General features: G+C 36.8%; 1 protein-coding gene across 1 annotated transcript in view; it reads right to left on the bottom strand.

Annotated features, from left to right (window-relative positions):
• Positions 1 to 7,577: 7,577 nt before the first annotated feature.
• The window catches only part of KCNH5 (potassium voltage-gated channel subfamily H member 5), a 277,122-nt gene continuing 264,606 nt past the window's right edge, over positions 7,578 to 20,093 (bottom strand). Inside the window, exon 11 of the mRNA XM_026486888.2 lies at positions 7,578 to 8,525. Within this exon, the coding sequence (XP_026342673.1) occupies positions 7,578 to 8,525 (948 nt within the window). The remainder of the gene's footprint in view (positions 8,526 to 20,093) is intronic.

The following is a 20,093-nucleotide window of genomic DNA, read 5'->3' as shown; positions in this document are numbered from 1 at the left end:
AATGAGTACTCCATAAATACAAGCCAAATTAACCTATTTAACTTCTAAGCCTGAAGGTCAAGAAGCAGGTAGATTTCATTCAGTCTTCTCTCCTCCTTTGCCTTCATCATTTTCCTCATTCCCAGTCCAAATCTCAACAGTCTTGACCATCATAAAGCATGCAAACACACTGGTCTCATCATGAAATTCAAGAGATAGAATATCTCAAGTTAGAAGACAGGCCAATACTTACAACATCTGGCACAGTAGGCATTAAAAAATTCTAGCTCATATGTCCCTTTCCTACATGACTCAGAATTTTAATTAGAATGTAGGACCAACTACAAATTTTAGTACTATCTAAATAAGTACATCAGCATAAATGTTGACCTGTTTTCTCTTTACTAAAATAATTTCTCACTCTCAAACTTCACCATACAGTTTAATAAATTCAGATAAATTTAATAAATTTAAATGAAAAAGTTAACTGCCTTTCTCTACGTAGAAGATGATTTGTTTGGTGATGTGTGTTTGTGCATACCCTCAAGTGTTTTGAGAGGTAGAGAAGGACAGGAAAGTCATGGTAGTAGAACTCCATTGTGTTTCCTGGCCTCTGGACTTGGGTAAGAGATATTTTCTGCGCTCAGTGGATGATTGAGAACCAATTATTTTACATAAAATGCTTTGAAGATTAAACATATTAGTAATACTTCACATGGACATCATTTAACAACTTGATTTGTTTGATATAATTAGGCATTGTAATTCTATTATTTTGTTAACAAAGAATGTTCATTTTTTTTTAGTGCTTCTCCTCTTCACATTCTTTATGGTCCCAAACTGATTTTCACTATGACTTTTGGAAATATTACCACGTATGAGAATTATAAATTATGAGAATTCTAACTTAAATTCCATTATCATGGAAATAAAGATCAAATTTATGATTATATAAATGTTTATCTTCATTATTTCCAATGTAGAAAAAGACCTAGGATCAGAAAAAAAAATTATTTTTAAGTCTCTCTCTCTCTTTTGTTTTTTTAAGTTGTTTTGGGGGAAAAAGTACCAAGGATGGAAAATAAAACCAAAATACAAAGCATTTTATCCTAATATAAGAAAAGTCTATTGATTTGTAAATGTCAAACATACAGAATAACTCACATTTCCAAGAAGAGAATTACTAACAACGTCACTATTTATAGCATCTAATCTCTAGGTCTAGAAATATTCTAAATGAGTAAAATCCAGGAGATAAAAAAATCTGTAAATTTGTGAAAAATTAATAGACACCTTTGTGGAAGAAAAAAAAAGGTGAGTGGCAAATGCCAAAATGAAGCAGTGCAAATATTAATATTAGGCTTGTGAGTGATGATTCTGTGAAAATAAAGTTTAGGGAAAATATTTTATCGAAGATCTAAATTTCACAGGAAAGACGCATGAAAAACCCAAACACGTGTCTCTTTTAATGAGACCTTTCTGTAGCTTCATTGTTAAAATTGCATTTTTCATAATTCCTTTATGGGTATTAGAAACATCTCACATAAGCACTCTTTTGCTTAAGGATGAGAAAAACCGATACTAAAGAAAAATGTATGCACCATAGGTATGTTTGAATTTATTACTTGCTCAAGTCCTAGGATTGCATTAGGTTTTATAATTCACATTATTTATTGTTTAGGAGTCTTTGATGCTTGGAAATGCATCCACGTTTGTCCTTTTGTTTTGCCTGGTGATGTGCCAGTGAGAAAAATAAGCTATAACTATAGAAACGTGGATGCTATGGTTTTGTTTCTGTTCAAACAACCCTATTTTTGTTGCCCTTCCACATTTTTTTTTCTTTTGAGGACTAATGGCAGATCCAGACTTAGTCAATCCTTCTCGTGGAGAAGGCTGCACATACTTATACAGAGCAGTCAATAAAAGTAATGTTTGTAAAGCAGTGTACACCAGTAAAGCTAAGACAATAGAAAAAAATCTTATATAAACTCACCAGACTTGATCTGATGCACCCAAAAGCATTACCAATGACATGCTTAGATCTAGATTGTGACCACCACCATGCTCCTCTTTGTAGATTTGTTCCAAAGATGGAAATGGAAATCATGACTTGGACTCTCATGAGCTCATGTAGCCTTGGCACTACTAACCTATTTAAAACCTGACTCTCGTTTTTGTTCTTACTGTGTAGCCCCACACACATCACCTCTTGGTTTATTTTCCTGGACCAAGATAAGAACATTTCCTATAATGTCAAGTTGGTCTATATCCAAAAAAATTATATACGTCATTCCATAGTTGTAGGAGTTTTTGTTATCCGAGTGGTAACAGCATGTAGGCTGTAAGTACAAAGTTTACACTGAGAGCGAGTTGATTGAAAATATTTATTTACATATGTGTATTAGAATGCATATGTAATGCAACTGTGATTTGGAATGCCATGGGCCTATCACAGTGGATACAAATATAAATGTTATCAACTATTTAGCAAATAAATGAAAAATATTAGAATGGATAGTAAAAAGTCATGGTCAGTGATGAATGATCCTCTTAAATCTCCCTTAATATTTCTTAAATATATCAAGCATTTAAAACTAATCCTTCTTTAACTTGAGAAACTGTGTCTGCTTTCAAAATGATGCCTAATTCCTAATTTGTAATAACAGTTTTAAAATTCTGATATGACGGAAAGATTAGAAAACCCAGTAAGAGACCGAAATGTCTCTCATAGTGTGTAAGATATGCCCCCTTGTTTCTGGTGCTCTTGTTATTTTCTTTACACAAAGGCTCACCACAAATGCAGTGACTGCAGATTTGAGTGTATTCTTTAGGGTACGAGACTGTCTTTTCAGACTGAACAAATGTTAACAGAATGAATCTCATTTTCAGAAATAAAATGTTTACATGTTGTAAGTGGCTTCCTAGAGTTATCAATATTACTAATCATATATTATAACTTTTTAAATTAGAATACTCTATTTTAGAACACAATGACAGGAGTGGTTTTTTTCATGTAATTCAAATGGTTTTCTTTTTGTTCTAGTTCAAGATATACATTGAAAAATCGATTGGCTATTGGAAAAGACTCTTTCACAATTAAGAATTTGGTTTTCAGAACATCTGCCCATGTGGAGCCACATATCTTGAGTGAGTCATGATTATTTTTATACAAAAATTTGAAAGATGAACTTCTCTGTATCTTGAAAACTCAACAATTTTTTTTTTACTTTTTCTCACAAGGTTGAGAATTTCTGCCAGGCAGTATGATTAAATAGAATAAGCAAAAATCATAATATTTACATCTTTTTTTCTTCTTTCTCTTTTCTCTCCAAAGACTTTCACTCTTTCCATGTTTATTTAATTAGTAGTTCTAAATTCCCAGACAAATTTCTTTTGCTCACATGCCTTTCCCCACCGATCTCTGAGCAGAGAAATCTCCTCTAAACCCTAGAAAAATATTTAGAGAGTATATCTCAGCTGATCTTCTATGAAAGAAAGAAAAAAATAATAATTTATCTTAATGTGATTTCCATTTGAAAGGAAGATGATTTCCCACTGACCTAATATCATCTTGATATAAGAATGGAGCAGTTCTTATCTTCATTTTATTATTTATTGGTGGGGAAATTGAAGCCCAGACACACCAAAGAACAGTTAATTTGCCCAAAGGTACACTGTAGTTGTGGCAAAGCTAGATTCAGAATCCAAGACAGAGCTCAGATACTAATCCTATGATGTTTTCCAAAAAAATCGTTCTTTCTTCTCTCCCTTTTCAATCAAGATCACAAGAGAAATATTCTTATATGTAACAAAATATTAAAACACAACATTCACATAATTACAAAATATTCATATTTTAAAGTTATCCATGTATGATATGTACATTCTAGATAAATTTTCTCATTACCTACATAAAATTTTGGAAAAGAGACATAAAATAGCTTAAAAGATAAAAATTATACAAGATAGTAGAATTCATTAAGAATATGACACATAATTTCACCAGTACCAGCCACTGCACACTTTAAAAACAGTCACTGCTCTGAAGACTAATTTTTTTCAAGTTTCCTAAAAGAATTTCGTAATTTAAAATAGAACAGCAAATGGGCCAGATCTCAGGAGAACAAAATCTCCTTAAGTTTAAAGGAAGCTGTGATTTGCGTTTGGGCTCCAATAGGATTAATTTTCCAAAATGGCATTTTTGTTAGTGGTCATAATTAATATTCTTGTTAACATGCTGGGACCTCCAGGAGTATATACTTGTTCTTAAAAGCAGTTTAAAATCCCAGATTTTCTAATTCTCTTCCTCTGTTCTACATACATTTTTTTTAACTGACTACTTAGAACAATAGTACTTCTATACTTAATGTGAGATGAAACTAGTGTCATAATACAAGTTTTCCATTTTAACAATGATGTACATGTCTCTATTCAACATCTATGCCCAAACCATTCTAAGTAGTATTTATCTCATTGTGGGACGCTAGTAGCTTTGGTATTGTCATCTGCCTTTTGTGGGCCTCTTTTCTCTTTATCATAAGCTCGTCTACCTACGAGATCATATTTAGTGCAATAATATCCTAATACAGACTGGCAAAACTTGTCGTTATGATGCACAGCTCACATTTCTGTTTTTGTTTGACTCTTGCTATTACATTACAACCACCTGTCCAGGGTACAGCATCTGATCTTCTGTATTATCATAGAAAAATATTGAAGGTATGTAAGTTGCTTTGGAAAATGTTTGGATTTTAAATACATTTCTATTTACTCCTATTAGTACATTGTTCAGAAATATAATAATAAAAATGTTATTCTGGATGCACTGAAAGCATCTATACAGTGTAAGAATAAAACATGCAGTCGTCTGGTCCCCCAAAAAAGAATCTACTGTCTCTGTGCCGGCTGAGACAACACAGAACAGGACTCTATCATTATTGCACGTATTAAAGCAAGTGTTCACCCTTCATTCAAATCTGAGTAAGTTCAACTGGTAAGAATTGCGGAATCTGGGAACCTAAAAGACTACTCTATATACAAAGTTGGCTGAACACATGCATTTCTGCTGAAAACAGCAGAGTGCATTCAGCACCTCGTCGTGTCATGCACATAGGAACACAGGTGACCGGAAAAAGAATACTGTGATAACTGCACCATAAACAAGCAATTGATACCTTTTCCCCCTTGGTGACAACTGGAGGAGTTCAAAACCATGTTTCTTGCCCGTGTATATGAACAATAATATCGTAGGTCAGTTGAATCAATGGCAGAACACAGCGAATATTTGCACCACTAATAAGCAAAGGCGTGGACTGCAACATCAAATTGCCCTGCTGTTTTAGTCATTCTGATATAACTTTACACCAATGGTTATTTTTTGAAGCACGTGGCTAAAATTAGACTGACCATTTCTGTATGCAGATTATTTTTACCATTCATTCACCTTTAAAAGCTTAACCAAGCTTGTCTCATACATGGTTAAGTAGAAAAATACCCTGAAATTCAAGAAATGTCAGAGGTCCAGAAAAAAGTACCATCCTCACCATGAAAGCAACTTAAGTCTCAATTTCAAGGCTGATTCCTTATACTGTGAGTACCTCATTTTCTTGTGCCTGTGGTAGAGAAATGTTGTAGCATAGCATGAAGACTCATGCTCCCCTGGAAACTTCCATGCAGAGTAATGGAAGTTGTGGGCACAAAGGGGAAATGGAACCCATGGCACATAACATCTGTTCTGAGACTCTTGGATTAAAGAGGTACATGTTGTGGGCATGTGAAGAAGCTCTAATAGAAATTCTAAAATACCAACTTTTTATAAATTACTTTGTTCTGCACTTCTCCAGTCTGATTGCGGTAACTTGTCTTTCAGTTCTGGTGGTTTTGTTTGGGGATGCTGGGAGATAGAAAAGCTCATAAAAATGGCAACAATAGGTCAAAATATCTCCTTAGATTTTGCTATCATCTTGTGTATGTTGTTAACATATATGTACAGATGGTCTGATAATGTACAAATTACTGGAATATATTTTCAACTTGATGCAAACAATATCTTCCCTGTTCCCATAATTAAATGTCATGCATGCACCAATTTAAAAGTATGCCTCTTTGATCAACTTCACGAAATATACTGTGGTCAAAAGAAATAAAATTTTCTGGGTTCTTACAAATGAACGTGTATTTTATTCTCAATACATACCATTTAAGGGACTAGCTATACACAACTGTTTGTGACTTTTTTTTTTTTTAGTTGATAATAGGCACTTTCTAAGAAGAGGATTTGTGACTCAAAAGACTCTGAAATTCAGTCTTTAGTACCCCCCCTTTCCTAAATGGGTCTGCCTGAGCCACAGTAGTCCTCTTGTATCAACTCAGCAGAAGTCCTGCAGTAGAACTGTGTGCAAAAAAGCTTTAGAAAATTGTAACCAGGATAAAATTATAGAAAAGCAGTTATCTGAACCGAGCAACTTAACGTCGACTTCTTAGATTTTTTTTTAACCATGTTTCACGTGTTCCCTATAAACATTGTTAAGAATCATGTGTGAACAATTCAGTACCTGCGTTTCACCCTAAGTTACAGATATGCTACAAAAACTTGTCTATCTGTTTACATTCTTTTTTATTTATATTATAGTTAAAATTTTGATATGATTACTTAAATGTGTTTTGTTTCTTTGCCAAGAGCCTTTCAACCTCGCCTTTGGACAAGTTTTAGAAACACAAATTTAGAACATTCATCACATTTGGAAAACCAGCATCACTAACGTGAATTGTTAAAAGGCCCTTTTACCCTGTGGTGCAGTTTTTCTATAATAATATACACTATATTAATAGTTTCATATTTATGGGGTTGATAAAATCAGCTTATAAGATGGCAGCTGTTCTCCAAGACGGAGGGAGTAGGGATTTCCTTACATAAGAGTTAATGATTACTATCTAAGTATAGTGTTAAAAAAGGAGCGGTATAGTTGAGCGAAAATGCAATTCATGCACAAAACTCCTAGCAATACGTTCTCAATACCCCACACTGCTATCTGATTTAGGCAACAAAACAGTCATTTAGATGGAGCAAACACTGCCTGTTGGGGAAAATAACCCAACACTAAGTTACAGAAAAATACCCTATGAAAAGAGATTATAAAATGGTACCAACAGTCTAAAAGGTTGAACTCTCCCTTGGCATTAATCTACAATTTTAACTTAACAGAACAGTGAGAAAATGACAGCTCAATATACTCAGCCTGAGATCAAATTTGTCATGGAAACATTGGCAGGTTGGACCCTGATTCTTCAAATATTACATTGTCTTGGTTAACAAAAATCATACTTTTTTTGTATTAGAATAGAGATTATAAATAAATGTAAAGTGTGCATGCAGTCAACTGCATAATATACAAGCAATATCTATATTTTAAATAATCATCTTCTTTGGCAGGCCAGAATCCAGCTGGACATGCAATATTTACATATCAAAATCCATATTGTGTTCATCATATTGAAAGCAAGTGAAAATATATATATGTATATACTGTATATACGCACATATGTATATAGATGTATATACTGTTTTTAATATATTAACAAATATATATGTATGTATATTAAAAGTGGATTTCGTCTTTGTCAGATTCAGGTGACTCAGGCCTTGAAACACTAAAAATATCCTGACATGGTATTTGGGGAGGTACTTGGAGTGGCATTTGGGATTTGGGAGAAGAGGTCTGGGGCACGCTTTTTTCGGAGAGTATTTTTAAAATTTCTGCCACCTGCTTTTCCAGGGCAGTCATTCTGCAGCTCAGCAGCTGAATGTCCTCTTTGAGTTCGTGCTTGACTTCCTGCAGTGTGGTTTGTAAGGCCTGCTCTGGGATGGGATAAAAGGGGTGCTTGGCATCGGCCTGAATCGGGCTGTGCTCCAGCGGACTTCGGGCCTCTCCGGCCTTATCCAGACGAAGGTCACTTTTTGTAATCCCACTGTCACAAGAATCTGTTTTCCTTAATGGGTTTTTGGTAACGCTGTTCTCGGAATCGCTGCCCTTGGGGTCCTCTGACAACAGCCCCATCGACTCGGCTTTCGTGACGTTATTCCAGTCTTCCTTTTTCTCCTCGTGCGCCCCCACGTTATTCTTGAGTCGCAGCCATCCCCTCCCATTTCCGTTCTTCATCCTGATGGGGCTGTTGACCTTGAGACATTTGGGGTCAGCACCACCATTGGGCTTGAGCTCCATGGCATCGCGGTTGTTTTGCTTGAGGGACTCGCTGGTTTTCACGTAGGCCAGAGACGTCTGGATGGGTGTGATCTGCGACACGGTGACCACACTGGTGCCCGTGATGGAGGCTCCGTTCTGTAAGGAGCGGCTCTCCACCTGGAGCTGGTTCCGCTCGGGGTCGCTCTGGGTGGACCCCTGATTCCGCAGCTCCTTCTGCTGCTTGAACTTCTGGAAGAGCTTCCGGACTGGGTGGTCCACGGGGATGCTGAGGGTGACCTCGTTCTTCTGCCTGAGGCGCTCCTCTTCCTCTTTCTTCACGTCACTGATCTTCCGGAAAATGATCTGTGGAGGGGGAGAGACGTCCAGAACATGATTATAAACATAGATGGACTTATAATTGTGTGACAGGATGCTGGATAAACTTTGTTTTGCTGAGGAAACTCTTGAACTCAGGGTAGTATCACTTCAGAAGGGAAAAAATACCCAAGGCCATCTAACAGATGCAGTAGACTGAAACTCCCCGTAGGAGCACTGACTTAGCTCGGGTCGTCCTGCTCGCTTGCATACGGAAGAGGCAATGGAATGGAGAGACAAATGAAGAGAGGTACTTGCTTTCTAGTTTATGTTCTCGTTTAATAGAAAATATATAAATATGTATGTTAGTATATTATATGTGTGTATGCATATGTGTTTAAGGAAATACATTAAATTTCCCAGGAATACATCACTATTTCCTGTATGTTTTCCTTTTATATACGAATATATTCCATACCATTTTTAATAACATCCTCTGCTTAGGGGTCAAATTATGAGTTCCAGGCTATTAAAGTATCAAAACATTAGAGGTTTTACTAACATAGCACCTGTGTTGGGTGGCAGGAGGGATTACATTTATTTAGGTGGCTGCAGAGGGGGGAACTAGGATCTGTAAGTAAAATTCCTGAGAGGTAAATACCAGCTCAATATATACTTCATTCTAAACTGCTATTTATTCACTGAATAAACAGCCTTGAAAACTGGTGAACGTCACACCACTAAAATATCCAAAAAGAAGTAAGGATGTTGTCCATGTAATACTATCACGGGGTGGGAGATTGGACTCTTCAAATTTCAATATTCTTTAAAATTGTTTTTTTACTGTTAGTATTTGTTTTTCTTTTATCATTATTCCAACCTACATACAGGGTGTTCTTACCTTTTGAAATATTATAAACAATTTCAGTGTTAAGTGTTTCTCCCATTCAGACTTCAGTTTGTTGCCTCAGAACTAGATATTGTTAATAGCTTTCTGTGCATATTTCCAGAAGTTTTTTTATTAAGTTTTTTAATTCCAGTATTGTTAACATACAATGTTCTGTTAGTTTCAAGTGTACAACACAGTGATTCAACACTTCCACACATCACCCAGCACCCATCACAAGTGCACTCCTTAATCCCCATCACCTGTTTCACCCATCCCCCTCCCCTCTGGTAACCATCAGTTTGTTCTCTATAGTTAAGAGGCTGTTTCCTGGTTTATCTCTCTTTCTCTCTCTATCTTTTTTTTTTCCCCTATGCTCATTTGTTTCTTAAATTCCACATTTGGGTGAAATCATATGGTATTTGTCTTTCTCCAGCCAACTTATTTCACTTAGCATTATACTCTCTACCTCCATCCATGTTGTTGCAATTGGCAATATATTCTTTGTTAATGGCTGAATAATATTTTATTGTATATGTATACCACACTGTCTTTATCCATTTATCTACCAGTGGACACTGGGGTTGCTTCCATAATTTAGCTATTGAAAATAATATTGCAATAAAGAGGGGTGCATGTATTCTTTGAATTCGTTTTTTTTTTAATTTTGGGGGTGAATTTTAACTATAGAATTAAATACATAGTGCATGTGCTCTTAGATAGGTAACCACAAATAAGTACACATAAATTTCATTCAAAATGTCTTTTGAAAATAATACCGGGAAGAACTTATAACTCCATCAAGAGAAGTAAAAGTGTTCACCATGTAAGAAATCACCACTCATATTATCAGAGATTTTTTGCTCAGTCTCCTTCTGAAGAACAAAATAACTGCAGGTGAGGGCTATAAGGAAAATTCAGAAAGGAGTTATATTAGATACAGCGCTCTCAGAATCAGGTCATTTTATGAGGCTGGCGAAATTACTGACCTCGGCACCCTCTCTCATTAACTTACTGGTTAGACTGGAGATACCCGTGAAGTCCACGGCATATAAAAGACACGCAAAGTATGTTGGTTCTCTCCATTGAACTCTCATAAAATACTTTCTATTTGAAACCAATTCCATCACCTCTTGAAGATTCAGCAGCTTCCAGAGTAACATACAAACATCGATTTATACTAGAGACCAATACGAGTGATGGTCATTTACCAGAAAAGTCAGAGACACAGCAATTCTCCAAGAGCACACTTTCTAAATTGAGACTGAGGCACTGCATACAGCTTATCAAGTGCTAATGATTTGTATTTTACAATAAATCTTCTCTAAACTCGATAACTGTCTATAAAGACCAGCATGTTTTTCCCTCTCTGGTGGCACATGAGATTTTATTTATTTATTTGACAGAGAGCGAGCAAGCACAAGCAGGGGGAGCAGCAGTGGGAGAGGGAGAAGCAGGCTCCCCACTAAGTAGAGACCCCGACACAGGGCTCTATCCCAGGACTCTGGGATCATGACTTGAGCTGAAGGCAGATGCCTGACGGAGCCACCCAGGCACCCCGAAATTGGATCTTTTTAAATGATGTAATACAAATCTGAAAGTCTAACATCAAAGCTCCTGCAGTTTAATTAGAAGTTTTTCAAAGGGTTGACATGTTTCTCATACTTCCTAAGTAAACAGAGCTTATGCTGAGCCTTCAAGATATTATTGGAATGAGATAGATTGAAACATGGAAACACAGATACCATATTCTTTTTTCCATCCCTTTTTATCGAAAAGGTACTCAGTTTGGTTTAGGAACCAACATGAGGGGACAAATGACTGGCCACTGGCCTCCTTCCCACTCAACTCTGACCTTTTGTTTTTTTAAAAGCACCTTAGCCTTGGCTAGATACAGCCTTGGTGCGAATGTAGTAACTGAGTCACCTTTCATTTACAGTAAAAGGATCTTTTTCAAACTCTCAATGAAGGAAGGCAGGTGATTGGTACATAAGAATGTTAGATAAAATGCAGGATATCCATGCAATATTTGGGACATACTTATATGGAAAAATCAGACATTATTTATATGAATGGGACATATTTATACTTTAAAACGTATTTGTTGTTTACCTGAAATTAAATTTAACTGCATGTCCTGTATTTTTGTTTACTAAATTTGGCAACACTACTGGTATATAAGAGACAAAAATATTACTATCTCCATAGTGTCCATGTGTACTGCTGTGTGAAGTTCACAGTTTTTAGAAATTAAAATATTTGGTGTCCCTGGAACTGAGAATTTGTTGGTATCTTAGGCTAGAGCTTTATGTTTTAAAATTTCAATATAATGGCTAACTATTGCTTACAATTATTGTGTGCTTAGCAAGTTTAGAGTGTTTAGTGATTTAAGCCCATGTAATACATCTATAAAATAAGCCTTTGGCAGTTTCCCTGACCACCACCTGGCCCCTCCCCACAAACCAAGAGCAAACAAAGGTGTCTAGACACCTACAATTAAGCTGAGAACAGAGACTCCAAATGCCAAACTACCTAGAACAAAGGGAGTCCTGTCACAGAGCCACACAGCCAGTCTGTATCACGGGACAAATGAGATAGAACTGGGTTGGCACATTTGGCCACCATGAAAATATAAAAGGAATTGAGAAAGAAAGAAGAGGGATTTGGGATATCAGAATCCTAAGTGCTGCACATTGTTCCTTTCCCTCCATCTCCCCACTCCAGGGGGATAGGAGATGAGGTATTTCTAGTCGTAGCCCCCGGAGCTTGAGGGGAACTTATGCACATTGAAACATGCCCTGACTTCTCATCTGGAGTTTGCAGACATCAGGACCCATACATTTACTCTCAAGAGCCAACAAAGCCTGCTAGAAAAGCATACACCCTCTTTAGAGAGGAAAGGTTTGCTTCTTTGTTTCTACCCACACTTCTTGTGAGCCTCAATGGGCATGGCTAGGACCCCCATGGGCCTAGGAACTACAGAAGGTAGACAGTTGTGATTTCAGCCCCAGAGAAGCCAGATGAGGCAAAGGTACTTCATGAAGTGGGAGAAGTTACTGCACTCTGTAGGACACCTGCTGCCAGGGCTCAGACCATTTAATATGGCATACAATAAATAGTGGCCAGTAGTTGGTGCAGCCAGCTCAAAGGCCAACACTCTGAAGAGTTACCCACAAGCCCTCCAGGTCTCACAGACAAGTGCTGGGTGTGAAGTGGACCCCTCTTCCCTTAGTAGCAGGCCCACAGGCAATCATGAGCCCAGTGAAAGTGGAAGCAGGTGCAGAGGGAGGGCTGGGAAGACAGGGTCATGAGGAAACTTCTTACCCAAGCTACAGAATTGGACCTGGAGCCCAATTAAAAACAATAATACTTGGATTTTATCAACTACTTACCATAACCAGGCTTTTAAGCCAGAGGTGACTTTTAAAAAATTACTGGGTTAGATGGAGTTTACTGAATGAGATGAAATTTATTTTATTTCTTTTGGCTGTAGAATGGAAATTATGACTTATTGAAAAATAGTTATTAAAAGTATGCATATAGCAAAGGGTCACTTCCGCACATGTATTATCTCATTTAACTCTCATAACTACTCTTTGATATAGGCCCTATTATTCTCATGTTACAGGAGAGCAAACTGAGGCGTGGAGAGTTGATTTGGTGGTCTGCCTCAGGTCACCCAAGGAGTAAGTGGCCAGGATAAATCCAAGAAGTCCACCTGCCAACCGTCCTAACCATTACACTCTACTGCAGCTCTGTAAGGTAATTTTGATACTTCCTCCTGGGCCCCACAGAGATGTGGATAGTTGAGTGGGTAAAGTAGGGAATGATACAGCAGTTTCACACCCAACAGATAACCCTTCACAGAACGTTTGCCATGGAGAAACATCCCTGAAAGCAGTGACTTGAAGAAAGGACGGCAGATCTGTGCTTGCTGGGTAACTGATAGCTGGGGAGGGTATTGGGAGAGGCAGCCTCTAAGCTCTCCTCATTCTCAAAGGCAAAGTCAGTAGGCTGGCTTCACTCTATTTCCCTTTAAAATACATGCTGCCATTTTGTAGCTTCTTGCTTTCTTCAAGGCAGCTCTTGTGTTTTCTTCTAACTTTCTTCTGCTTGAATATATTACCTTTACCAAAAGCGCGAGGCAGGGCGGGTCAATAAGTGTAATTTTCCCTGGACTCTAATACCATTCTTGATCCCACTCCTGCCTAGATTCATTTGTTTATGGGGGCAGGGATTTTTGTCTCTTTTGTTACGTGCTGTGTCTCTAGTCACTACAACAGTGTCACACTGGAAGTCCTCAATAAGTAAATATTATTCATTAATTCAGTAACCTCTCATACATTCAGCAAAGTATGTCCGTAATAGGTCTATGAATAGAACATACTACAAATAGGAAGATTTTCTACTTTCTAGAAATTATTTTTCACTCTCTAAACAATGAATCAATGTTATCTGTATTATTGTAATTGATCATTAATGTCTACTCTTATTTCCTTATTTGGAGCCAAACACTACATCATCTACCTCCCGGCATCCTCAGCACCTCGCCCACTGCTGGGCACAAGTAGATATTAGCAAATGTTGGCCCACAAATCAATCATTAAAGAACTTAAACAAGAACCTATCTTCAATTCCATTGTAAGGATGCAATAACAAATCCATTAAGAACTTATTTTCCAGTTGGTGACAATGCCACGCTTTTTTAATGCAAGGTAACAAGCACTGAAATTAAAAACAAATAAAAAATGAAGAGATGATTTTATCATGTTTACAAGATTTAAAGACTAATTATCTACTGAGGTACCACCACCAGTTGAACCATGTGGTATATGTAAAATATGATAGCTTTTTGTCCTGCCTTAAATTATAAAGAATGCATTACAGACCAAGAAAATAAAACAGCAGGGGTGCCTAATGGAAGTAACTCACTTTTTTCAAAACCATTAAATGTAATAGACCCTCTCTATAAGTTCTCATTGTTTTAAAGATAACTTTATGATCCTAAACTCCAAATTTAAATAACAATGTATTTTTATTACTAAGGAGACTACATTTCATCATAAAAATAGCATGGTAATTATACTACATTACCATTACAAGCATGAGCATTCTCAAATATATTGTGCTGAATCCCTCCTTTTAAGAAGCGCTTTTTACCTTTAACTTTTTAATTATGCATATAATAAAATGGTTCAACTTAATAACAGAATGGAAAGATGGATACATTTTATTTAGGTAAGCCCTTTAGAAAGATGTTTTTATTTAGAGTGTTAAAATTTTTACCTACTAGCCTTTGGCAATTGAAAGATCTGCAAACAATAAGCATTTTCATAATTCAGCTGATTCCTGTATGGGCAATGTGTCATACAGAAAGGAAAACACTTCCTGCTCAATAAACACGTAAGTTATATAGATTAATTTTACCTAATCATTACGTAGAAATGATAATGATTTTTCTCTAGAAAATTTTTTTTAATTCCCCCAAAGAAATTATTTTATGTGAAAGCATCTGAGTGTTCCTAGAACACATGAACTAAACAATGTAAAAGAAAAGAAAATGTGTATCTATGAATCTCAACATAGTATTAAATCATCTTTTAAAAATCTATTTGGGTTTTTCCCTCAGTATTAATAACCTAGAACCTTTGCACCTGATGTACTCTTTGTCTATCTTTTGCCCAATGGCAAATCGAATTGCTGATGAACACCACAAAAATTAAGGACAAAACCAAAAAAAAAAAAAAAAAAAAATCACCAATCAGGCTATGACTCCAGCCACACATTTATTGGTAGAATGCACAAGAGCCTGTACTGTTTCTATCAGCAAAGAGGTTTATTTCATTTAAGCTTTTCTTCTCCGTGCTTCATTATGTTCTGTGGAGCCCATGCTGGAAGGTTTAATTTATTTAAATGATAAAAGCTTCTTAAACTTAACAGGGAACATGGCCAACTGAGCTTTCCATTTCAAAAGTAGGACATTTGATCATAAAAGTGATATCAAAATTGAATAATTTCAATGTGTACTGAACTTGAAATCCAATAAAGGCAAGGGAAAAAAAAGGGTTAGAATCATTTGTTTAATGACATGGATTTAGTGTTATATAATTTGAAGGAAGATAGAGGAGTTTCCCCTCAAATGGCCCATCACTTTCCAGATCTGTGAATCCAGGGAATTGACTAGGAATTTATAGCTATACGTGATCAGGCAGAAGCTTCAGTTCGTCCGACTCTTATAGGATCTAGTTGGTTTTGTTCTTTGGCTCTTTTTACCGTTTCTGTAAACTTAGTCACTAATTCTACCTCTAGTCCTTTCAATCCATCTCAAGCTAAACACACTCAACAGAGCAGTATTTATTAAACACTATCATGTACATAACAGAGGCTATAAGCTCATCTTAATGAAGGCCATAGTGACCGGGCTGCGGCAGAGGGTCATTCAATAAATTCAGACACATGAAGGAAGGGTAACGATGACACATCACCCTCTCTTTTGAAATATGGCTGTCTTGCTTCACTTTAGCCACTCATCAGTCCAAAAGCTCTTCAAGGACAAGGAATGTGTTACAGGTCTATTTTAGCCTCTTAGGTCCTAAATAAATTTTGAGGAATTAACTAATTATTGGTAAGTGTAAAAGAAAGGGAAAGGGAGATGAGTAGAGAAAAAAAGGAAAGAAAGGAGGGAGGAGGAAGGGAGAAAAGGAGTATATTTTGATTTTGCTAATGTGTCAGGTAATGCCTAAAGTGGATAAGGGTGGTTAGTAAGACGCAAATGCAAAACATTCCAGAATTACTAATTCTATTCCTGAATTTACTAATGACATCTTCTAGGCCCCAGTTTTCCTTACCATATAAGACGGTGTTATATGCAACTAATGAATTTTTGAACACTACAACTAATGACGTACTATATGTTGGCTAACGGAACATACTAAATAAATGAATAAATAAATAAATAAAAAGCAAACTTAAAAAAATCATTAATCTCAATTTTCTAGGCTATCATAAATATAAAAATATATTTTTCATAAATAACAAAACATACATTGTAAACCCCATTACTGGTATTAGCATTATTCTGAAATAGTTGCTCAGTATTTATGTTTCCATTACTAAACGCTTTTTCATTTAAGAAAAATAAAGAAGGGTGATTTGTAGTTTCTAGAATATAGATACTTTACCTCTCTGGTTAAGTTAATTCCGAGATAACGTATGATTTTTGGTGCAATTGTTAATGGAATGGATTCCCTAATTTCTCTTTCTTCAGTCTCATCGTTTGTGTAGAGAAATGCAACTGATTTCTGAGCACTGATTTTGTATCCCGCCACATTACTGAATTGCTCTATAACTTCTAGTAGTTTGGCGGTGGATGCTTTTGGGTTTTCCACATAGAGTATCATGTCATCTGCGAAGAGAGACAGTTTGACTTCTTCTTTGCCGATTTGGATACATTTGATCCCTTTTTGTTGTCTGATTGCTGTTGCAAGGACGTCTAGTACTATGTTGAATAATAATGGCAGGAATGGGCATCCTTGTCGTGTTCCTGATCTTAAGGGAAAGGCTTCCAGCTTTTCCCCATTGAGAATGATATTCGCTGTAGGCTTTTCATAGATGGTTTTTATGAAATTGAGGAATGTACCCTCTATCCCTACACCCTGGAGGGTTTTAATCAGGAAAGATGCTGTATTTTGTCAAAAGCTTTTTCTGCATCTATTGAGAGGATCATATGGTTCTTGACTCTTTTCTCATTGATATGACCTATCACACTGATCGATTTGTGAATGTTGAACCACCCTTGCATCCCAGGAATGAATCCCACTTGGTCATGATGGATAATCCTTTTAATGTACTGTTGGATCCTATTAGCTAGGATCTTGTTGAGAATTTTGGCATCCATATTCATCAGGGATATCGGTCTGTAATTCAGCCCATAGAATGGGAGAATATATTTGCAAATGACACTACAGACTAAAGACTGGTATCCAAGATCTACAAAGAACTTCTCAAACTCAATACACAAGAAACAAATAAACAAATCAAGAAATGGGTAGAAGATATGAACAGACACTTTTCCAATGATGACATACAAATGGCTAACAGACACATGAAAAAATGTTCAAAATCATTAGCCATCAGGGAAATTCAAATCAAAACCACATTGAGACGCCACCTTATGCCAATTAGAATGGCAAAAATGGTCAAGGCAGGAAACAACAAATGTTGGAGAGGATGTGGAGAACGGGGATCCCTCCTACATTGTTGGTGGGAATGCAAGTTCGTACAGCCACTTTGGAAAACAGTGTGGAGGTCCCTTAAAAAATTAAAAATTGAGCTACCCTATGATCCAGCCATTGCACTACTGGGTGTTTACCCCAAAGATACAGACATAATGAAGAGAAGGGCCATATGCACCCCAATGTTCATAACAGCAATGTCCACAATAGCTAAATCATGGAAGGAGCCGAGATGCCCTTCAACAGATGACTGGATTAAGAAGATGTGGTCCGGGACACCTGAGTGGCTCAGTCGTTAAGTGTCTGCCTTCGGCTGGGTGCGTGATCCCAGAGTTCTGGGATCGAGCCCTGCATCGGGCTCCTCCACTCAGAGCCTGCTTCTTCCTCTCCCTCTGCCCCTGCTTGTGTTCCCTCTCTAGCTGGCTGTCTCTCTCTGTCAAATAAATAAATAAAATCTTTAAAAAAAAAAAAAGAAGATGTGGTCCGTATATACAATGGAATATTACTCAGCCATCAAAAAGAACGATTTCTCAACATTTGCTGCAACATGGATGGGACTGGAGGAGATAACGCTAAGTGAAATAAGTCAAGCAGAGAAAGACAATTATCTTATGGTTTCACTCATTTATGGAACATAAGAAGTAGGAAGATTGGTAGGAGAAGAAAGGGAAGAAGAAAGGGGGGTAAACAGAAGAGGGAATGAACCATGAAAGACTATGGACTCTGGGAAACAAACTGAGGGCTTCAGAGAGGAGGGGGTGGGGGAATGGAATAGGCTGGTGATGGGTATTGAGGAGGGCACGTATGGCATGGTGCACTGGGTGTTATACGCAAGTAATGCATCATGGAACTTTACATCAAAAACTAGGTGATGTACTGTATTGTGACTAACATAATATAATAAAAAATATTATTAAAAAAAGTAAGCAAGTAAATAAATAAAATACTTAACATTAAAAAAAAGAAAAAGAAAGAAGGAAGATAAAGTCTTCAAAATCAAGTAAATGGGTATTCCAAGGTAAAGCTGGCAAGATTTAGATTAATTGTCTTGAATATATAATCCACTAATTGCCCTCCCTGCCTCAATTTCTAGTCTCACTTCCCCTCATTCCATTTTCTGCTATTGTGTATCAAATATCATAGTATCCCAGGCAAAAAAAAAAAAAAAAAAAAAAAAAAAAAATATATATATATATATATATATAACAGAATAAAAGTAAAGCCCTTTAATAAGTCAGCAAGTCTACTGTGGCTCCGTTCAGCCTGCCTCTCCAACCTGTTTCCTTCCCTCCTCATTTGATCTTCACGTACCTGCCACACTCAATCACTCTGAGATCCAGGATCTGTGATATTGCAAATGGTGTTCTCTCTCCTCCCCTTCATATGCTGAGCAACCCCTACTTTAATACTCAGCTCAGCTGTGCTCTCCTTTATGAGGCAGGACCAGCTACATAACTGGTAGGGCCCAATACAACATAAAAATTCGGAGCCTCTAACATTATCCTATTTAATAGTAAAATACTGAAAGCTCTCGCCCTAAAATGGGGAAAGAGGTAAGTATGCACCATCTTGCCACTTCTATTCAACATTGCAGTTGAAGTTTCCAGCCAGGGAAATTGTCAAGAAAATGAAATAAAAGATATCCAGAATGAAAAAGAAGAATTAAAACTATCTCCGTTTGGAGATGCCACAGTCATGTATATAGAAATTCCTGACAGGGGCGCCTGGGTGGCACAGCGGTTAAGCGTCTGCCTTCGGCTCAGGGCGTGATCCCGGCGTTGTGGGATCGAGCCCCACGTCAGGCTCCTCTGCTATGAGCCTGCTTCTTCCTCTCCCACTCCCCCTGCTTGTGTTCCCTCTCTCGCTGGCTGTCTGTATCTCTGTCGAATAAATAAATAAAATCTTTAAAAAAAAAAAAAAAAAAGAAAGAAATTCCTGAGAAACACACACACACACACACACACACACACACACAACTATTATAGCTAATAAAGGAGTTCAGAAGGATGCATGATACAAAATCAATGTAAAATTAATTGTATTTCTATATACAAGCTAGGAACCATCTAAAAATGAAACTAAGAAAACAATTTCATTGACGATAGCATCAAAGAGAATAAAATACTTGGTAAAAAATTAACAAAAGTGCAGGACTTAAATTCAAATGTTACAAAACACTGTTGAAGTAAATTAAAGAAATAAATAGACATTTCATGTTTATGGATTGGAAGATCTCATATAATTAACATGACACTATTCCTGAAATTGACCTGCAGAGTCAATTCAATTCCTATCAAAATTCTAATTGCCAATTTTTCAGAAATTGACAAGCTGACCCTAAAATTTGGATGGAAATGCAAGGGACCCACAATAGCCAAAACAATCCAAAAAAATAAGAATGTAATTATAGGACTCATACTTCCCAGTTTTAAAACTCATTAAAAGCTACCATAATCAAGACAGTGGCATATGCCATAAGAACAGACATACACATCA

Source organism: Ursus arctos, unplaced genomic scaffold (genome assembly GCF_023065955.2).
Source record: "Ursus arctos isolate Adak ecotype North America unplaced genomic scaffold, UrsArc2.0 scaffold_25, whole genome shotgun sequence".
NCBI classification, from domain to species: domain Eukaryota; kingdom Metazoa; phylum Chordata; class Mammalia; order Carnivora; family Ursidae; genus Ursus; species Ursus arctos.
This window is presented reverse-complemented; position numbering and strand designations above follow the sequence as displayed.